The following is a 21,020-nucleotide window of genomic DNA, read 5'->3' as shown; positions in this document are numbered from 1 at the left end:
GACACCCCTGGCTCCAACGTGCTCGAGCCCAAGGGGTTCCTGGATCTTTCATCTTTGTATTTAACACCAAAGGCAATTTTTGGGGGGGTTGTTAATTGCAATACTGTATTTCATTAAAGGGCAAGAGAGGGAGAGATTTGAAGGCCATCTCTAAATTGAAATTGCTGAAAGTCTAATTGCTGCTGACATCAGGGACCATTTAGTGCTGTAAAACATAATTGCATCTCTGAACTGTTCTGAGCAGATAAGTGTTCCTCTGAACACTCCTCCTGGAGAAGATAGAAGAGCTGATGAGCATCCATCAAGCAGCCTCGTGAAGACGCAGCTCCCTGCCCCAGAGCTTGCCAGGGGCTGGCGCTGTGTCTCTGAAATTAAGAACTATTAATTGCCATAGATTTTAAGTGAAAAGCCCATGATGAGACAGGGAGCAGTTGCAAGAAAGAAAAGCTGTGCTCGTTCCTCACTCCTGCTCCTGTTGAATTCAACCACATCTCTGGAGCTCTCAAGGAAGAAAGGTCTCCTGCCTGTGTGCTGGATCCAGTCCCTGCTGGGCTTTTGTGCGGGACTGGGAACGTTCTGCCCTGCCTGCAGCAACGGACCAGAGTCCTATGTGGTCCCAGTGCCGATGGGAATGTCTGTGTCCCAACACGGTGTGCAGCCCCGGCAACATGTCCCAAAACCTTCCACAGGACACCTTTTTCATGGAGGAGCTCATGGTGGTGCTGACTTTCAGAAGTGCCCCATTTCCACCTTTCTTCGCCACCTTCCCGAGCTGATGCTGAAACCTGCAGCGATGCCTGCGGCTGTAGGTTCACGCCAGAGGTCAGCGCTACCATCAGACCTGGGGGCTTGCAGCTTGGACTCAGCACCTTACGGGACCCATCCCTGAGAAGCTGTGCACCCTCTCCCCACCGAGGCACACGAGTCGCAAGCAGCAGCCCAGGCAGGTCTGTGCACAGACCGGGAGCTGTGGATGTTGGGCAAGCTCAGCCCCGGCTGCGGGCGGCCGCTGGGACTGACGGTGCTGTTTTCCAGGGGTAACCCTGGGGGCTTTCAAGGGCTCGCTCCCACACGGGGCAGGGACTCAGCCCTCGAGCTGCCCCGGCGCTCGCTGCCTGCGCTGCCCCACCGTGTGCCGCTGGACCTGGACGAGGCGCTGCCGCACCCGGGGAGGCAGGAGCGCAGGCAGCCACCCGCCAAAGCGATCTCCAGCAGCCCTGCGTGGAAATGGCAAGAAGTAATTTCTTGTTCCTCCTGAGGAGTCATTTACCGACATTTTACATGGGCTGTAAGTGCATAGAATTACTCGCCGCCTTTCAGGACCTTTTAAATTATCTCCATTGCAGAGGAAAATTAAAGCAATGGAAGAATAGGGACCTATCTTTTATAGCGCACTAAAAAATACCCAGTCTGAAGGTTACTGAACCTGTGCTTTCTGTAAGGGAGAGCTAATCCAGACAATCCCCAGCAGTCTTTTTACTGCTCCACTCTGATCTCCCTGGCACAAAATCCATGAGCAGATTATCTTGGGAGCAGCAATGCTGATAAGCAGAGGGACTTAAGGCTTTTGGACTTCTTTTTAATTAGTTCTGTAGTGGTTTTTTGTGCACACCTCAATTTCTCGCAACGTAGAGCCTTGCTGGGCTTTCTAACGGCAGTCACAATGTGAAAGCTTCCCTGACTTTAGAAGGTAAAGGAGCCCATTCAGTCACCGGTTCCCTCCTCAGCAGGCTGTGCGAAAGCTCGCGGGTCCATGCTGCAAGTGTCGGTGCCTCTTCCGTGTCTCGAGCATCTCTTGGGCTTAGAAACTGTTCTCCCTGGGGTGTCCCAGGCCACCAAGGGGGTGGATCTGCCACCCTACGCGGGCCAGACGAGGGCACGTAGCCTGCAAGGACAGCGGCTGGGTAAGGGAGGAGAGCACAGATTTATCACTGTGTTTTGCCTTTCATCCCGCAGGTATAAATAGAAGCTACTTCAGCCTCCCCGTCACCCTGGGCGCTGATGGGAAATGTCAGCAATAAACAATTTCTGCCGACTCCACCAAGAAGGGTGGTAGCGGCGCTGTGCCAGGACGCCGCGCTGCCTGCGGGCTCCAGGCGCGTTTTGCATCTCCCACGGCTAAGCCCGGAGACGCATCTGCCGGTTATGCTGGCCTCTAATAATTTTGTGGCCCACTGAATTAATCAAAATGCCTAAAGGTCAGTGGGAGAAGAGGCCACATTTGTGTGCAAGTCAGACTTATTTTCCTTTTTAGAGCCTGTGTTAAATACCAGACCCTGGCTAGCACCTTCCCATCAATCTCTCCCAATTCATGGAGAGGAAAGAGGGTCAGAACCTGCTAATGAGTTCAGCTCTCCTAATGGTTATTTTATCATTGGAGCAGAATAATCGTAATAGTAATGATACATCCTGCCTGCTGTCTGGAGAGCGTAAAGCTGCCTTTGTAATGCCTGACAAAGACATTTATTTATATTTTTTTATTTGCAGCCTGTGTGATTAGAGGGCAGTGTTCAGAATAGCCCCGTCGAGTTAAATGCGTCTAGTAGCAGCGCTTCGAGTCTAATTGCTGCCCTTTTCTTTTTTAGGCACTCACTCCCCTAATTAAGAGCACAATCAAGTTGCATCTCAGCTGCGAGATCAGTGGGAGGGGGAAAGCAATCAAAGAAGGGCGATTCGGCAGCTTTGTGGAGGGCTCTGTTCGGAGCTGGGTGCGTCTCCGGGTGGCTGCTGCAGCCTGGAGGCTTTGGGCCCGATCCTGCCGGCAGGAGGCGGCGGGTCTCCCACAGCCAGGGCTGGATGTGCTGCTGGCGGTTTGCAGAAGGGGTGAGAGCGGTGAGACCCGTGCCGGTGTTTTGGTGTTGACTTGCCTGGCCGCTCGCTCCGCGTGCTCCCCACTCCAGGAGGGCAAGGCTGGCTCTCCGGCTGGCCTGTGCGCCCGTGGGGGGTTGCAGGGAGCTGTTGTGGGCTGCAGGATGGCTCCCACCCCTGCCTTCAGCTGCTGGTCTCCTGCCGTCTCCTCAGACCCCTGAGCAACGCTGGGGCCAGCTGGCCAGGGGCACAGGCAGCTTGAGTGCCAGCCTTGTCTCTGCCTTCGCCACTGAGCTGGATCCGTCACCCGGCAGCACGTCCCCAGGAGGTAACGGAGACAGCGTGGCTGCGACCGCGCCGCAGGCGCTCTGCTCCTGTGGGACATGTGTCCTCAGCATCTGCCACCCCGCTGGGTCCTGGCTCTGGCGGCAGCACTCGCCCTCGGCTCCGTAGTGGCACCTTAGCTGCCAAACCCCAAGTTAACCTGATCCCTTTTGTCATCTCCATATGGCCACGTTTTTAAGCAATTAGCACTACATGTTCTGCTGATGTTTCCACATCCCTCTGCCGAAGGCAGACTCTTCCTTAGGGATCGAGACTCACCATCAACGAAAAAAATCCCTGCATAGAGGAAAAACCCTCCCAGGCTGGAGGAGAGCTGGGGACGGAGCCTGGCAGGGCTCGGGGGAGCCACATATCCTTCTCTGTGCCCTCCTGCCTGCTTGCAGCTCTGAGACGAATGGGAACTGTTCAAGGTTTGCTCATGGACCACCAGCACTGGGGAGCAGGACCTTAGTCCCCAGCTGCAAAACAAGCGTCTGCTGCTGTGTGACAGCGTTTTTGGGTTTCGCCTGTCTTGCCGGAGTGGGGCTCCCAGCTGCCCTCGCCCCTGGAGCAGGTTGCGGTGCTGAAGGGACGGGAGGCTTTGTCAGTATTTCCTGGCCAAAGTCTGTTTTATGCCAAGCTTTTAATTTGTTTTATAAATTGTCAAATCCCGCAGGCTAAGCCGCAGGCCCCCTTCTGTGATAAAAATAAAATAACAGCTTGAACTTGGGAGGGCCGAGTGGTGGGGCTGGCAGGAAGCAGCTGATTAAAGGGCAGGTGGAAACGATGAGGCTCCAAAACCAGAGGCTTCATCTTCCGCTCTCGAGCAAAAATGCAGATTTGCTGAGTTTTGCTGACTTGGCTTTCGCCCGTGTGTCACGGAGCCTCCTGCTACCCCCGCCCCGCCGCAGCGGCTGCGCCAGCCCCCCGGGCCGGTTCTCTGACCCTGAGCTCCCCGTCGCCGGGCGCGGGCAGGGAGCAGCCGGCTGCCGACGCGCCGGGTCGCCGCTGCATTTTCCTCCTCCTTGCATGGTGCGGAGCAAGTTTGGGCAGTGATTGCTCTGGAAATGCCCGTTTGGGACAAACTCAGAGATGATGCACAAGGTGTTGCAGGTTTGGCATCACCCTGTATCACTTCCATCTTCCCCGAGCCCTGGCTGGTAAAACCCACTGATTTATGACTTACCTAAACCCATAGCTAACGTGCCATGAAATTACTCCAGAATGGGAGGCGAGGGTACATTCTTCTGCCAGAAGTCTCTCTGAATATTTGCTCTGCTTTGAAGGTGAGGTATTTGCTTTGGAGCAATGATTTTTATTTGCTAGCAGGCAAACCTGTAGCTCACTTGCGTTTGGGGCAGACGATCGCTGTGAAATTGCAGCAGGAAGGTTTCAGTCCCCTGAATATCTGCCGCCTCCCGGGGCGCCTTGCTGCAGAGGCTATTTGCGCTGGAAAAAAGCACCTTATTTCCTGCCATAAAGTTCATCTAACTTACCTCCCAGGCAGTGAACCCTGCTCTGATATTAAGCAAAATTGTTCTGGTTTTTATTTGGGATTTTTTTTCCCTGCTCTGAACCTGCGTGTGCGGCAGGAAGGTGCAGTTACCTTGGAAACAGCGGTGGGATGCTGCGTGGTGGCAGGGCAGCGCTTGGGCAGACCCCTTTCGGGAAGATGGGCATGGAAAAGTGCGGGTTGTGGGGTCCAGAGTCGCCCTGGAAGTTCAAGGCTGGTGGTAGGCGAAGCTGTGCTGGGGAAGATGCTGCTCCGTGTCTGGGCTTTGGTGTGCAAATCGGGTCCGGGAGCCTTGGAGAAGGTTAAATCATATTTTGGGAAAGCCTGTCTTTTTAAGGCTTTTCCTCCGCTTTGGATTAGCGTGATGTGCTCAGATTGTCCAAACGGAAAGAGTATCTCAAATCAAACGTACTTTTGCTGCTGAGGCTCTTCTGGTTTGTTCTGGTCTCCTGCCCCTTCCCTGTGGTCCCATCTTGGGAGCTTCTCTTGCTGCTGTTCCTGGGTTGCGGATGCCATAAGGGAACACTGCTCTGATTAAAAGCTGTTGGTGTTTTTCATTTTAACCATAAAAGTATTTCCATTCTCACCGGGTTTACTTTACAGTTTGCAGCCAAATTGGAGCTGGGAAGGGATCCCATTGGTGGCTCATTTGTTCGAAGGTGTCAGTATACAAATACACATTCTGGGAATGCCAGCGGCACTGGAGGGGGCAGATGTGCTGGCAGGGGGTCTCGGCTGTGTCCCAGCCGTGCCCGGATCTTTCTGGAGAAGATCCTTCAGCACCTGGGGGGCGGGAAGCTGCTGGCTGCGGTGGGGCAGCTGATAGATGGGGGTGACCCGTGTGACAGCACACAGAGGCAAAGTCTCTACGCTGGCCGCAGCGCCCAGGCGAGCCGCAGGCATTCGTCCCTCTCGCTCCCCTCCCAGGGCTGTGCCAGCCCCGCTGGCCAAGCGTGGGGATGGCCACCAGCCTCCCAGCATGAAGCCATGTTTCATAACAGGACTCACAGGAGCATGCTTTATGTTGTATAACGTCTGCAGCCATTTCTCTAGCATGCTCATCCACTCCTTTTGTGCTTAGAGGGAGAACAGGCAGTGTTTTCCAGGCCCCATGAGTTAATAACATCTTTTCTCCTTTGCAGCCACGCTGGGGACGCTGGATTTCAGCTTGCTCTATGATCAAGAAAACAATGCTCTCCACTGCACGATCAATAAAGCCAAGGTATGTCTCAGTGCTGGGCGAGGACTAAATATGCCTGGAGCTGGCCACCTTTGTCCTGCGTTATGGGGCCACCAGAGCCCTGCCAAAACCACGAGGCCACCCGCGTGCCGCAGCTGTGCCAAGTAAATGCAGCGGTGAGGGCAGTGTGCGGGGACGGCCGGGTGTCCCCTGGTCCCTGGGCTGCACTGGGGGCTCTGGTGTCCCTGACTGCAGCCATCCCTTAGCCAGCTCCCCTTTCACCCCAACACCCAGTGCTTCTGCCCTCTCCTTCCCCTCCATCCCTGCCTTTCAGGAGGCTTCCAGTGGGATGCAGACGGCTGCTCATCCCTGTGACGAGATGGTTGCTGTCATTGATGCTTTTTAGAAAAGTACCCCCAGCCCAGTGTTGTTATTTACTTGACGCTGTGACCGGCTGTCAGTTTATAAATGGCTCTTTTAAATGGCTGCTAATCATTGCCACAAAGTGCTCTGCCTCGGCGCCTTTGCCGTCCGCATGATTGAACCAATTAGGGGGTTTTTGCACATTTTGGAGCAGAAACAGATCACAGAGGTCCTGATTCTGCCTCCAGGCCTGTGGAAGGTGCTTCTGGGCACTATCAGCTCCTCTCTGCTTCACCCGGCACGAGGTCCAGAGCAGCGAGGGCTCCAGGTCAACACAGCAGGGCCCTGACGGTGGTGGGTACGTGGAAGAAGACCCGAGTCCCTGTAGATCTTGGGAAGGGGTGGAGGGTTTCTACAGAAGACAGGAGAAACTGCAGGAGAATGAGTTGTGAGCTGAGCCCCCAGAGAATCAGCCCACGCTCTTTGCTTTCTCAGGATGCTCCTCTTCCCTCCAGCTGCAACAGGCTTCTTTGCAGCCCCCACCCCAGAGCCTGCTGCGCTGGGTGCTGCGAATGTACGTCCCTGCCCCAGGGTTCTCCCTGGCTGGAGTAAGACCTCAAGCACGAAAGCTTGGCTTTGGCGATGAGCGTGGAGGCATCTGGCCCGGCAGACCTGGAGCTGCTCCTGGCCGGGGGGTGAGCGCAGCACCCACAGCTCTCCGGGCAGGGCTGCTGGGGCAGGCAGGAGGCAGCCGGCGGGTTTTGCTTCCCTCCCCGCCGCCCCCCTGCCCGGTGCCTGTGAATTCGCCATCAGCCTCTGGGTCAGGCTTCCCTTGGTGCGCTCGGGAGCGGTGCCAAGGAGGAGATTTCTAATTGGGTTTGCAGTGGGTGGAAGACGGGGAGAAAGGAGACCTGCAAGCGGCAAGTGATAGATCTAACAGCGGCGAGAGCAAAGGCAGGGCTGATGAAGGAGCCCTGGTCCCCGCTGTGCCCACTCGGCTGTACGGGAATAGCGGTTGCTGCCCCAGTCCCACGGGGCTGGGGGCACCACACAGCGCCGGCATCGCCCCTCCTCACGGGGTGGGCAGACCCCCCTTCGCCGCTCTGACATTCAAGCGTTCGAGTCCTGTTCATTGCCATTCTGCTCTCATTCTCCCATTTTTCTCTTTTATTTACATTGCCATCTGCTCGCTCTCATTTCATCTCTCGCCTGGGGAAAGCTGCCAAAACTTGACTACAAAAAGGTAAGGGCCAGGACCCCGGCTGCCGTCGGTGGGAGCTGGCGTTGGCAGCGTAGACGTTAGAAGTAGTGCTGTAGAGGAGGCGGTGCGGTGGCCGGGGAGCACCAGGGCCACACGCACGAGCCACAGCACAGTGCCGGGACGTGCGTTGCCCTTGGATCTGGGCTGGGGCTGGCCTGGCCCGTGTCTCGGGTATGATGTCTCAGGCTCCCAAGGAAGGTGCCCTCAGGATGTGTCCCAACTCCAGCAGCTCCTGGAGCCTCAGTCACTGACAGCAGCTGTTAAAACCTGGGCTATCTCAGCCTTGTGAGAAGTGTTTTTCTTTCTCCCCTCAATAACCCCCCAAACAACACTCTCTCTCCCTTTTGATCTTTTTGCTTCTCTCTATGTGTTTTAATCTCCAGCAGTTGTATATCTGCTGATGTCCCTCACGAGTCCCGCTACCAGCTCCTTGGGCAGTGGGAAGGGGGTTGGCGGGCTCTTGGAGACACCGGTGACAGGTTAAATCCAATCAGTCGTGCTCCGCCACCGATTTTCTGCTCTGCGGCTGTCGGCTGCTGTATTGTGCAGGAGGTCGGGATAACCGCTCCGTGCGGCGGGGGTTTGCCCGGGTGCCGGCTGCCTGGGGACATCTGAGGTATTTCTTGGTGTACGTTCACAGCGGGATCTGTGAGATGCTGGGTGTTTCCAGACCCTCAGGTCACCTTCTATCCCAAGTCTGGATGGAGCTGGAACAGGGACTGACAGGAGGTTTGTGCGGGTGTGATCAGGGTATGGTCTCGGCGGGCGGGGCAGCCGCTGCGCCGCTCCTCACGCTGCCTGCGCCGGCACCGGACTGTCAGCCCTGCTGGGCTTGCGTGAGCCCTGGGCAGCTGCCGCGGTGTCAGGGCTCGCTGGCGCTGCGCCATGGGGCCGGAGCAGGTGCTGTCCCGGGGTATCGCAGCATCGGGGAGGCAAGGACCGAGAAACCCCATCGCTCCCTGGCTGGGGCAGGGCTGCGGTGGCGTGTCCGGCCTTCCTGCCGCCTCTCCCTGGCGGGCAGAGAGCTGAGGGCCCTGTGCGGGCAGGAGCGGGCAGGCTGCCAGCGGCCGCCTCGCATCGATGGCTTTCGGTCTTGGCAGCAGCCCTGCCTGTACCCTGCCTTTCACACTTCAGGCACGGCTGAATTCAGGCACGTTGCGGCTCAGCTCGGATCGATGGGAGAATAAATCAGGGCGGTGTGGGAGCCCGTTTCTGGACTGCGGGAGCAGCCGTGTGGCGGGCTGGCGGGAGGGCTCTCCCCTCGCCGCCTGCTGCCGTGCGCGAGCGCCGTGCCCTCTCCCGGGGTTACGCTGACGTGTACTCCCGTGTGGGAAACAGCCGGGCTGCCCCGGGCTGTGCTGGGCATCACCCGCTCCTATGAGGTGTGACAGAAAAGGATACGATCAACATGCAGGCACCAGGGCCTGTGCCCTGGCGTGCTGTGCCGGGGCGTGGGTGAGGGTCTCGTTTTCTGCTCAGTCCTGCGAAGCCCAAGCCGCTGCGTGGAGCGAGATAACAGCCTGCCATAGGGTATCTATAGGGGGGTGAGGCAGCGCAGGCACTGTGGGGCTGTACTACCCTGTAGCTCCGCTGGTCTCCTGCTTTCAGGAGGAAGATGCCCTGGGTGAGCCTCAGGTGGCTGTGCAGGCAGCAGCGCAGGCAGTGCAGGCAGGCTGGCCCCGGGCAGGGGCTGCCCATGCGAGTGTACCTGGGCTGCTCTCCCCGCACCGCTGGCTGCAGCTGCAGCTAGAAAACACCCAGGAGTTTCCACCCTGCCGAGCATTTGGATGCTCCCCCACTTCCAACCGAAACCGAGTGCTCAAGGTCTGCACTAGCGTTATTTACTCATAACTATTTATCACTGCAGGGAAATTCCCATCTCGAAGCTGTGTGTCTCCTCTGGGCTGTCAGGGTGGAAGCGCAGAGTTTGCCCCGCTTCAGAATGGGATGTCTTGGCCTGGGAAGAGGTATCCAGGCTGGTTTTTGGGCAGCGGGGAGCCTGCTCACCAGGCAGGCAGCTCGTCGTGGGGTGACTGGTGGAACAAATCTGTCTCCTGTGATTTCTGTATGCTCTAGCGTGGCGTTAATCGGCAGCCCAATTAGCCCAACTCGTAATTAAATCCTATTGATTAGCTAAATGTCACTGGCATAGAGAGCAGCTGGCAGTGGCTGGGGTGCAGCGGGGCTGTCAGTCTCTGCAGGATTGTAGCCGGGATTTTGGGGCTGGGTAGAGGAAGGGAAAAGATGAAACTTGGTCTCGGCTCCGTCACCCGCGCCGCGATGCACAGCACCGTAAATTGGTCCCAGTAGGAGGACTGGTTGGAGCCAGGGCTGCACTGGTTGAAGCCAATGGGAGACCCTGCCCCCACGTACGAGGCCTGGGGTCTTCTTCTGCCTCTCTGCCTCCAGCTTTAGGCTGGAGGTCCCTCCACACAGGGGAAGCAACAGTGCTGGTCACCCTGTGGGTCCCTGGGAGAACTGAGCTCACACGGGAGCACCTTTGTGGGGCAGAGCCATCGGGGCTGCTCTCACGTTAAATTCAGCCCTGCGCCAAACTCGTGTCAAGTGACATAGGAGGGAGTTAGATGTGACATTAGGAGCCATTTTCCAGGCTCCTGTCACTCCATCTTCCATAGCACATCTATTAAAAAAGCCTTTAATAGCCTCCTCAGAAGGTAATTTAATTGAACTGAATTGATGGGTGAATTACAGAGCTGCCTGTCTTTCTCCATCCATTTTCATGGGAATTTGCTTGCTTCTGATTTCATTTGCCACGCAGCATCGGGCAGGTGGGCACCTCCGCCGCGGGAGGCTGTGGGGAGCCTTTGCTTTGCTCAGCTGTGAGCGGTTTGCGCGCCCGGCCGGCCGGATCCCCTCCAGAGCCCAGGGACCAGCCCAGCCCCTTGCTGCCCATTTGCCCGTGGAGCCGCAGCCGATACCACCACCTTCCTCCCGTCCTCCATACCTGCTGCCTTCCCCTTTCGCTGGGCCAGGGACATCACCCCAGAGGCACTGCCGTTAAAGCAGAGCCGTTCAGCCTGCATTCACTGCTGATATCTTTATCCTTTTGGCTCTGCTTTAGAAGCAAAATCCTCTTTGCTGGGCACCATTTGGCCTCCCTTGCCCCAGGGCAGCACACTCATCTCTCCGAAGCAAAGCTCTCACCAAGGTCAAGAGCAGCTCGGACCCTCGACCAAGTTGTGCAAATCAGGGAGAGGTGGGACAGGGGCGTCCCGAGGTGCCTTGGTGCCGTGGGCTAAGCTGGGTGCGTTATTTCATACTTGTAGAGTATGGAAGTGATGTACCCCAGCATTTCTCTCTTCGATTTGCCCAAGCCCAGGCCTTGATCATTACGTTTTCATTGCACGCAGCCTTTCCGCCAGCAGCCCGTACGAACGCTTTCCTGCCAGGTGGATCCCTGGCAGCTGCACACACTCATTAATCCCGGGCATCAAAAACTCTGCTCATCACACAAAGGGCATGACGAGTCTTTAGCATCACCCAGCCTGGTCTCCATACCCGGGTTGGAGCCGGGGTTGGGTGGGTACCTTTGCAGAGAAACTCTCCTCTGATCCAGGCAGAGGATTGCCTTTAGACAGCCGAGAAATAACTCCTGCAGGGATCCTGCAGCCAGGCTGGAAATAATCCAAGGACTTTTGTGTTGTAGCCATTATCATTTCCACTTAGGACCGGTAAAAAGTAGGCTCCATTTTTCATGCTCCTGTGTTGCTTCCCTACCCCGTGGAGTTTGTTTGCCATGCGGTCTGTGCAGTTATGGCGTTGGGCTGGGTTTGTGCATCACCCTTGGATAATTTTCAGCCTGCTGGCTGTTTAGAAGAGCAGGTTTGTCTCCTCCCTCTGCCCAAAGCAAGATTGACTCCAGAGCATCTCTATAACAAACATGAGCCATGTCACCCTTTGAGCTGTGAGGGTCTCATGGAAAATCCATCAGGAATGGCTGCGGCGAGTGATTCCTTGCATTTGTGCTCCAGTACCCCCAGATTTCCCTGCTAATGCCGCGGCAGTCGGCTGGCGCCAGCCTCCCGCTGGCCTGAAAGCTGTTCTTCCTTCAGCTGTGTCTTAATAACGAAGAGTAGGTAGGTGCTATCACACCCTCTGGGAGCACTTAAAAGTAACACCACAACAGCAGAGGTGTATGTTTGCTCATAAGCAATTATTAAATGACAAAACCCTGTAATTTTAAACCTTGAAAATCATGGTGCTGATTTACTTAACCCCCGAATTAATTGTGATCAGGGTGTCGGAGTCAGCTGCTGGAAGAGCGAAGAGGTGCTTTGTGGCCGATGCCAAGTGCGGATGAGAAGCCTTCCCGCAGCTCCTCCTCGGCACAAACTGCCGACGACGTCTGAACGCTGAGCGTGCTCGGCTTTTGCTGCACAGCCCGGATCCTGCAGCGACCATACTGCCTCCTTCCCCCATCCTGGGGAAACTGCGCAATTACTCCATGGGCTGATGGCATCCCGGGGAAACGGGCATCGGTAGACAGGCTCAGCGAAGCCACCCTGCCTGCCCAGCGTCTTGCTGTTGTCCTGACTCCTGCTTTTTGCTGTTTCCTCTCCAGGGCCTGAAGCCGATGGACCATAATGGTTTGGCTGATCCATACGTCAAATTGCACTTGCTTCCTGGAGCCAGTAAGGTGAGACGCCTTTTTGCTTCTCCTTCCCTTCCTGGGGCTGCGCCTTTCCCTTTGACATCACACCCGGGAGGTTTCCCGGGGAGAAGCTTTTCACCGGGGGCTGGTTGTTGCAGCCAGACCTCAAGTCTCCTGCCCGGCTCTCACTCAGGCGAGCAGGAGAGCGCGGTGGCAGGACGTAAGAATTTGGGCTGAAAACATCTTTGCAGGGGTAGCAAGTGCCTCTCCGATAAACCACTGCCCAGGAGCCAGGTGCCAGCCTTGATTCCTCACCCTTGGGAGCAGGGGATGCGAACGCTGCGCTCCAGAAGCTCCCGTAGGCCACCGAGTGAAACAATCTGGAGCTATAAACAAACCAGCTCCTTTTTTCCCCCCTTTTTCTTTTGCATTTAAAACCCCTCAGATCATAATAAAGCTGAGTATAAATCGTAAGGGAAATATTTCCATCTACTTAGGTTCAGCACTGGCTGGAGAGAAGAGTAATTAAAGATATTGATGTGTAGTGAGAGCTTGGTGTAACTGATGGGGATGTTGAATTTAAATGCTAAATGTATGTGTTATGAATATTAATTGCACTCTTATTTTACACTAAAGGAAAGACCTTTCTGGGGGAGGTATATTTACTTGTTACGGTTCAGTTGAATTAATTCATAATGTTCAGGGCGGTAGAGGGAGTTTTTAACCACATTTCAAGTTCTGCTGGAAATAGGAGAGCCAGGAGCACTTTCGTCAGTGATATTATCCGTCATTTCCATGTTTTGCAAATGCATTGATTAGCATTTCTGCTGGAGGTGTTGGAGACCAGAGCGGCGGGAGGGAAGCTCTGAGCCGAGGGCAGCGCAGGAGCTGCAGACTCTACAAGCCCGGAGCAGCCATGGGGGGGACCCTCTCCTTGCCCCGGCGTCCCTCTGCCTCATGCTGAGGTCTCTGTGTGAGCTAGTTGCTATTAAGTCATTCCAGGTGGGAGAAAAAGGTGCTCCCAGAGCTCAGTTCCTCTGATTTAATTTGCGCTTCTCCCTGGGCAGCGTTCGCTGCTGGGTGATGCCCATCATGTTACCCCCTTGGCTGAACCCGCTTGCCGTCCTGACCGCCCCCCCAGAGCCCCAGGATCAGGCCCCAGCAGGTCTGAGCAGGCGGCAGATGCCACCAGGACGCTCTCCCTGCTGTCCTTGTCACCCCGCAGCAGGCTTTACGCTCCCTCTCTGATACGTATCTCGCCGCTTAAGCCTGGCGCGGTGGCCACAATATCAGCGAGGAAGGAGATAAAATAGGTGTGGGATGAAACCCAACACGGTAAAGTGCTTTTTTCAAAGGAACTTTAGAAAGTCGGGAAAGATTTAAGGCAAACAAGGTATTACATTGATGGCAACGGCAGTCCATAAACGAGAGCGTCTGTCTGCAGTCTGCTTCGGTGCGCGCTGCTCTGCCGTCGCCCCTGGACGTGCCTCCGGGCACGCAGGGATCGGCTCAGCGAGGCTGGTGCCCGGCAGCAGCAGTGCCGGCTGCCCGTGCGCAGCCCGGCCGGCGGCTTCTCCTCCGGCGCCGCAAGCGAACTCCTGCCCGCGTGACGCGTGACGCGACTGGCGTTGCACGGCTTCAGGTGCTGCTGCTGGCTGCGTCCCTGCCCCTGCATCCCGGTCGGCTCCCGGAGCATCACGCCTCGCTGTGGGGTTACCCTCCTGCTGACCTGGCGCTCGGCGTTTCGCAGCTCCTCGCCCAGCCTCCGTTGGTGCCCAGCCGGCCCCCGCGGCGCTGCGCGGGGCCCGGGTCTCTTTCAGAGGCAGAAATGGCTTTGGGAAGCTAAATGAAAACGCGGCACAAAATACCGAGGCTTTCTGTCTCTCCGAAGGGTCACAGCCAGAGCGAGCAGCTGCTTCGCACAAAGCGTTTGGGAGTGAGATGCTGTGCCGTGGTCCCTCGACGGCTCCGCTGCACCGGCAGCTCCTCCGACCAGTGGCCATGTCTAGTCGATCTGGAAGGGGTTGTGCGTTCGGGGTGTGTGGTGGGGAGAGGACGCACTGACAAGGTGACCCCCTGTTAGCTGCGAGCACAAGCTCTTTTCTTCACCCCGTGCTTCACATCCCACCCGCCTCTAGCTCAGGGCTGATGAACCGAAGATGGGGAATGTAGCAGCTTCCCGTAAAGACGCACGAGACGACTTTGAAGTGTTGATTTCCTGAGGGTCCCTTACGCCCAGCAGTGGCTGAGGCAGGGATTGAACTTGCTGACTTTATACCTAATTAGAGGGAAAATCGCTGCTGTCAGGCTGTCCCAGCCTGGGGGGCGATGAGAAGCCCCCTCTGAAGCCTGCAGCCCTTCGCTTCTGCTCTCCCTCAGAGAAGCGGTGGCTCAGGGGGTAAGAAGATTAATGTCCTCTGACCTGGGGGGGTACCAGGATGCCCCATCCATGCTGGGGACACGAGGGGCTACGACGGCCCCGCTGTCCCCGGCCTCGCGCTGTGCAGAGCTGCGGCGCTGGAAGGAGTTGCCGATGCTAACAAAATGTGTATCGAGGACGTTATTTTGAGTCAGGCAGGAACGGGAGCTGTGCTGGGAGCAGGAATGCAAATAAGCAGCCAGAACAGCAAATTGGTATTTTTTAATGAACCTGAAAAGACATTTTTTTCCCTCTCTTTCTCTCTCTCCTGCTGCATAAATGAAATCCCCGTCCTCTCGCTGCGCTCTGCCAAGGTTCCCATTTTGCCGGCTGTTTCCAGGGTGCGGGATGTGGGGTTGGATTGCTTTGCAAATGAGCCCGTGAGTCACCGTGTCTCTGCCCCTCTGCTTATCACTGTGGTCAGGGTGGATTTGGGCCACCCCATCGAGGACCGGCTGCGTTAAGGAACCGGGGCAGAAAGGCAACAGCACCAATTGCCCCTTCGTCTCCAAACTGTGCTTCCTTTTCTCCCGCCCTGCGCCCATCGGTGCCCAAACGATTGCCTGGGGCCGCGTCCTGCTGACGCATCTTCTTTGCTTTTCCAGGCGAATAAGCTGAGAACCAAAACACTGCGCAACACGCTGAACCCCACCTGGAATGAGACGCTCACCTACTATGGCATCACCGATGAGGACATGATCCGCAAGACACTGCGGTAGGGCCCCGGGGGGGTGAGCAGGGTGCTGAGCCTGGCACCGGGGTGGGGAATGCGTGTCCCCTCCCGGCCCTTCCCGGCCACCCCAGGCACCCTCCCCCATCCCCGTGGCAATTTCCCAGGGGAGCTCCCAGGGCCCCCCACGCCCCAGCCCCACAGGACGGTCCTGGCAGCTGCTCACGGCAGAGTTATTACCCACCAAAACCTGTAACTTGTGCGTGTGCCCTGCGCGCATCCATCACCCCGTGGTGACCGGCGCTTGATTTACAGGGAGCCTGGGCTGGAATAGCCGGTGAGGAGCGTGGTCCTGCTTTGTCATTAACTTCATAACTCACTTGCTGGGCTGCTGCCTGCAAAGGTGCTGTTATTTGGTTTTAACCTCTTCGTGCCCAGCTCTCACAGGCACATGTTAAGGCTTTGCAGTCACATCTTGCTGAGAAAATCTCGCTGGGAAAGCTCTGTGCCCCTTTCAAGGCTTATTTTTTGAAAGCAAGCTGGAGGCATCCGTGAATGATTCTCAAACTAAATGAAGAGTGTTTCTATGTATTTACTCTATTCTCTCAGTTTGGTTCAGTGTCTGCTCATTCAGCATCTTCCAGCAGCATCTCCCAGGGGCTGGGGGACGTTGCGTGGGGCCGGAGGGGGGCAGGGGCAGTGTGGTGGGGCCGTGTGGGCTGGGAAGCGCTGCTTTGCAGGGTCAGAGCCCTGCGAATGCGAAGGCTTTCATGTCTTGGCCACCATCCCAGGTGGGTGAGAGCCGGGGCTGACCCGGAGGCTGTGGACAGGTCCGGCCCAGGGAGGGTGCTGGGCAGCCTCGGCCGCTCCATCACCTCTCTGATCTGGGACCGCTGCACCCAAAGGTTTGCTGTAAGATCTGCTGTCATACAAGGAAGGATTTTGCATCCTGCTCCAAGGACTCGGGGCTTTGTCAGCTCCGTGGCTGGAATCCAACCCTCCTTATTTGCAGGTACCCTGAGAGTTTGTTATTTTCCCCACTACGAGAGTGCAAAGCTGCCTTATAAAAGGTCCTGCTCAGAGGTGAATTTGGGCAGAGCCCACCTGTTGTCTGCAATGTGCATAGAGATGAGAAATTTAGCGCTGCGGATTATTATTTCACATGGAAAATATTAGTCATGCTGAAAGTGCTGCAGGCTTGTCGGGCTGGAAAGCCTCTGGTTTATTATTATTATTGGTTGGTATTTTTTTTATTTTTCACTCCAGGCTTTGAAGTTTTCAGCCTTTTCAAGCATGGAAATCGGTTTGTAGAAAGATGTTCGGCTGAGTTGTTTGCTGAAAGGCGCCAGGGAGCAGAAGGGTTTGACCCCCACCTTTTTGGGGCCCTGGTAGCTGCTTCTCCCTGGGGAGGGGCTGCGCTCGCCCACTCCTGGGAGGCAGCAGGGACCGTGGGGTGGGCAATGGCAGGGGCACATGCAGAAACATGTGCTCGGGCCAGGCTGGATTTGCCCTTCTCCCCACAGAAACCCTTCGTTAGCGCATCCCCGCTCCTGCCAGCCCGCCCCTGGGTGCTGCGGGCGCTTTGCAGGGCGCCAGGCATGGCCACGGGCTCCCGCAGGGCTCAGCACACGGGGCTCCTCGTGCCCCCTCCAGAGCTAAACGCCGTGCACGGGCCCCTGTAGCCCGGGTGATGCGCGGGGACCCCTCGCTCCACGGGCGGACGCGGCTGAGCGGAGGCAGCGTTTCTGTCTTGGGAGCTCCACGGGGAGCTCAGGAGGTTGCTCGCAGGGACAGTTAACGGCCAGTGACCTGAGGTAGCTTCAAAGGGCACCTTTGCACCGAGGCGAGGGAAGCCTCGGGCTCGCCGGCCGCGCGGATGCCCTGTGCGAGTTCCCAGCCGGCGGCTCTGCGGGGGGTGGAACGCCACACAGAGCCTCATCTGCTCATGCAGGGGCAGCGTCCCCGGGGTTTGGCGTCCCCACGTGCCGTCAGAGCCGCCCGTCTCACGCCTTCATGCCTATCGGAGCTGCCCAGGCTGCGGCGCGCGGGGCTCTCCAGCGCGCCACGCGAGTGCCGCACTTTGCGGCTGAGGTTTCCTTGCTGGCAGCCGGCCCTGGTGAGTTAGGTGATGATTAAGGATGAAAATCCTCTCCGCATGGAGAGGAATATCCAAGCGCAATTCTGACTCTTTGGCGTTTGCGGCTAGCCGATGGGGTTTGCTGGCGCCTGTCCCCGCGGAGGTGGCGAGCCCCGTGGTGACGCTGCCACGAAGGCTGTCGGTGGCCGGGAGCGCCGCGGGGGCCACGCAAACCCCCACCTCACGTCCGAGAATAGCGGCGGGGTCTGGCACCGCATCCAGACGGAGCGGGCCCTGTCCTGCGGGATTCGGCACAGCGCGGTCCCGGCCGGCAGTGCGGGAGCGCCCAGCCCCACCGCCCCGGCACTAATGAGGTTTGGGCACCTCAGCAGCACCCGTCCCCCTGAGCTGGCGGGCGGGACCTGCCTTTTCCTGCGTGGGGCGAAAGGGGAATCGCAGCCTCGGTGTTACCATGGCAATCGGCGTGCCAAAGCGGACATAAAAGCTGGCCAACTTGGGGCCGGATGTTAGGTTTTTTTAGAGGGGCTCGGCTTGGCTTCCCCATCTCCCTGGGAAGGCTGTGCGAGCAGGAAAGTGGAGAAGTTTGTGAAGTAAGTGGAGCTTGCTGTAGGGCTGTGGCTTGTGGCTTCGGTTTTGCCTGGAAACGACTCTGCAGAAGAATTGAAGAAACAAACTTTTGGGTGGAGAATGTTTCGCAGCTGGCACCTCTGCTGCAGGGCTGTCGCCTGTCGTGTGGGTCAGCATCTCCCCTGGCTGCAGTGGGTCTCCCCCGGGCTTTTCAGCTGCTTCTCTTGTGCGGACCCCAAAAAATTTTCTAGTGAGGACTCTGATCCCTTTAAAAAACGTCCCACGTGCAGATCAGTGTGTAAAAGTTCAAATGAAATAAGGTTTCTCCACGCCATCTCTGAAACCAGACACGCCGGGCGGCCCCGTGCCCTTCCCTGCACCCGGTGCTTCCTCCCGTGCTGAGCTTCGGCCGCTGGCACAAGTCATGGTCCCGGCAGCAGGGCGCAGCCCGCCCTTGCGCCCCGGCCGTGTGCGCAGCTCCTCTGCCTGGTGCGTTTGACAGAATTTCAGGTGGGAACACAAACTCTTGCCTATGGCCCAGGGAATTCCTTAAACAAAGCTTCTGAGCACCATGGCTCCATTTCTTATCTTGCATGGGGAAGCTAGAACCTAAAAGTCAAGTGCTCTTAATTTTCCTTAAGAGCAATTCCCCAGCCCTCCTTTTTCTTTTCTCCATCTTCATGGTTGAAGATATTGGCAAAGGAGATTTTATTTATCCCGAGGCAGGTTTAGATGAGATAAGAATTCCTGGAAACCAGCCACAAGGTAGAAAAATCCATCTTTGATTTTAATTCCTCGCTTGGAATTTTTTCTTTTCAGACATGGGACATTTAATCAGGTAGAATGATGCTGGGAAACATTGCACCTCCTCATTTAGATACATGGTAAATTGTGTCCTTGCTGCCTGGCAAAGGAGGGATCTTTGGTTTATATGAGGAAGGATGGATGGGCTGGGGTCCCTGGCAGCTGGGGCTTTCCAGGGATTTTGTATTTTGGTGTGGATTGAGCTATTTCTCCTCTATGAGCCTCTCCACAACACCAGCGGGCAACGACCCTTCGCCCTCCCGGTGCTGCTTCCTGCGGGAAGCGTCTCCTGTGCCGTGCATTGTCATGCCTCCGGTGATTCGCTTCGCCTGCTCGTCGTCTCGGCAAAATATCTCCTTCTCCATCAGGAAAAGCTGACTTCAAAGCTGCGGGGACGCTGGCTTCCCTGGCGCTAATCAGGCGCGGCTCCTGCGAGGCAGCTGGAGGTAGTTGAAAGAGCAGGAGTGATGCTCCGCTCGGTCTGGGAGGTGATCGTTCCCTGGGTGCCTCCTTGGTGCTGAGATTCATGGAGAGGCAGGGAACGTGATTGCAAAGTCTCTTTAATGTAAAAATAATGGCGGAGATCAAAGCTGCTGCCAGCCTTCGCCCTTCTGCTGCCTGGAGAGCGTGTGATGCAGTGGAAAAGCTGTAAAAGGGCCCAAAAATCTTCCCTGCCCACCTGGGCTCTCAATGGGATGTGTCCAGCGTGGGCCGGTGGGTCGGCATTGCCCCGGGGCACTCTGCCGGTGCCTGCAGCCCTCCTGGGGGACAAGGCATCCTCTGCCTCCTGGAGAGCGGAGTAACGGACCCCTCTTGCCCGAGACCCCCAGCCCCACACCGTGCCCCGACTGGCTGCCCCTGGTCCCTGCGCAGCCTCATCCAAGCTGGTGAGTGACTCACTTTGGTGTGACAGACCCAAGCCCCCGGAGCCAGCGGGATCCCCTCCCTGAGCAGGGCCACCCCCAAGGGGGAAGGAGAGGTGAAGGCAACCCAGCCAATTGCGCTGGCAAGCAGGATTTTGTTAATGAATCAACCCCCTCAAAAAACACCAGATACTTCAGATTTCATGAAACGCAGCAGGTGGGAGGATCTTGAAAGGTCTCATCCATTCATTGAATTACATATCCTTGAGTCTAGCCCAAGCCTTAATCGCAGTGAAACCACCTGCTGTCCTGAGAGAAGGCAAATTCAGAGCTGCTCGAAAGACGCTGGACTCGGAGGGCTGGAATGGCTGGGTGTGGGGGCAGGTTCCCTGCCAGCACCAGGAGTGAATCCCACCCTGCAGTCCCCGCTCCCGGTCCCCATCTGCGGTCCAAGCACGGCCGTGCCGCAGCAGCTCGGCCACGGTCTCCGGTGGTGGGAAGCTGGGGTGCATGACGAGGGGAGGCAGAGAAATGCTGCAGGGGAAATTGGAATAGGCAGAATACAATCGCCTACATTTAAATAATACATGTAATATGCAATAAATAGATCGTATTCATAATAAATATCAGAGCTGGCCAGATATTGGATACAATTATTCATACCCAGATATATTGGCGAAGTGATGCATTATTCATGTGATACTCAGCTAGCCCACGAATGCCAGGAATTCTTTGTTTAATCATGTGTTTGACAAACATCATGACTCATTAAATATATTACTCAGAAAATAGTATTTGATCAGGTCTAATAGGCGTGCTGCAGACTCTTAGAGATCTGGGGTCCCAAGTTGCTTTCCTCCAGAAGCGCTGAATGAGTTCTGCTGCGGAACTGCAGGCACGCTCATGATTTCATCTAACTTGTACTGTGGTTTCTGTGGACTTTGAGGCATTCTGTGATGGAGCCCAGCACTGAATCCTCCTTTTGGTTTTGGGAGAGCTGGACAGTCCCAGGATGCTGCCTTTTTCTGTTTTCTCTCCTTGCCAGGTGTTGCCTGTCCTTCAGCCCAGCAGGCATCACCTGCGCGTCTGCTCCTCCATCGAGAGCCTCCCAAGTTGCTATAGGGACCATAAGGGATCTTAGAGACAGGAGATGTGTCTTCAGTCTCCACTGCCTATTACATGTGTGTTGTGGAAAAGGGTCCTCATGGACCCCTGTTCTCCCCTTTCCACGATGGGAAAGAGGCCGGAGGAACGCGTGTGCGAGCAGAAGCCGTGAGTCAGCGGAGCGGGGATGCTTGAGCTGCGGCGGTGAGTCAGGGCTGTAACCCAGGAGCCCGGGCTGAGTAGGAGGGAGAATAGGTTTAATGAGCAGTGATTGTTCACTTGCTGCTTAGTTTTCTTCCAAGGTGGTTTTCACAGCCCTTAACTTAAAGATCAGGACCTCTCAGTGGAAGCTGCCAAATCAAAAGCCAGGCTCAAGGGATTGGGTTTAATAAAGAGCGACGAGGGAGGGGAGATGTTCGAGTTAAAGGGCTCAG

General features: G+C 56.5%; 1 protein-coding gene across 1 annotated transcript in view; it reads left to right on the top strand.

Moving 5' to 3' along the window:
* The window catches only part of DOC2B (double C2 domain beta), a gene marked incomplete at its 3' end in the record, with an annotated part of 33,999 nt that overhangs the window by 5,985 nt on the left and 6,994 nt on the right, over positions 1 to 21,020 (top strand). Inside the window, exons 2-4 of the mRNA XM_082008774.1 lie at positions 5,788 to 5,867; positions 12,032 to 12,106; positions 15,086 to 15,195. Of these exons, the coding sequence (XP_081864900.1) occupies positions 5,788 to 5,867; positions 12,032 to 12,106; positions 15,086 to 15,195 (265 nt within the window). The remainder of the gene's footprint in view (positions 1 to 5,787; positions 5,868 to 12,031; positions 12,107 to 15,085; positions 15,196 to 21,020) is intronic.

Source organism: Phaethon aethereus (assembly GCF_964289735.1).
Source record: "Phaethon aethereus genome assembly, chromosome: 19".
NCBI lineage: Eukaryota > Metazoa > Chordata > Aves > Phaethontiformes > Phaethontidae > Phaethon > Phaethon aethereus.
This window is presented reverse-complemented; position numbering and strand designations above follow the sequence as displayed.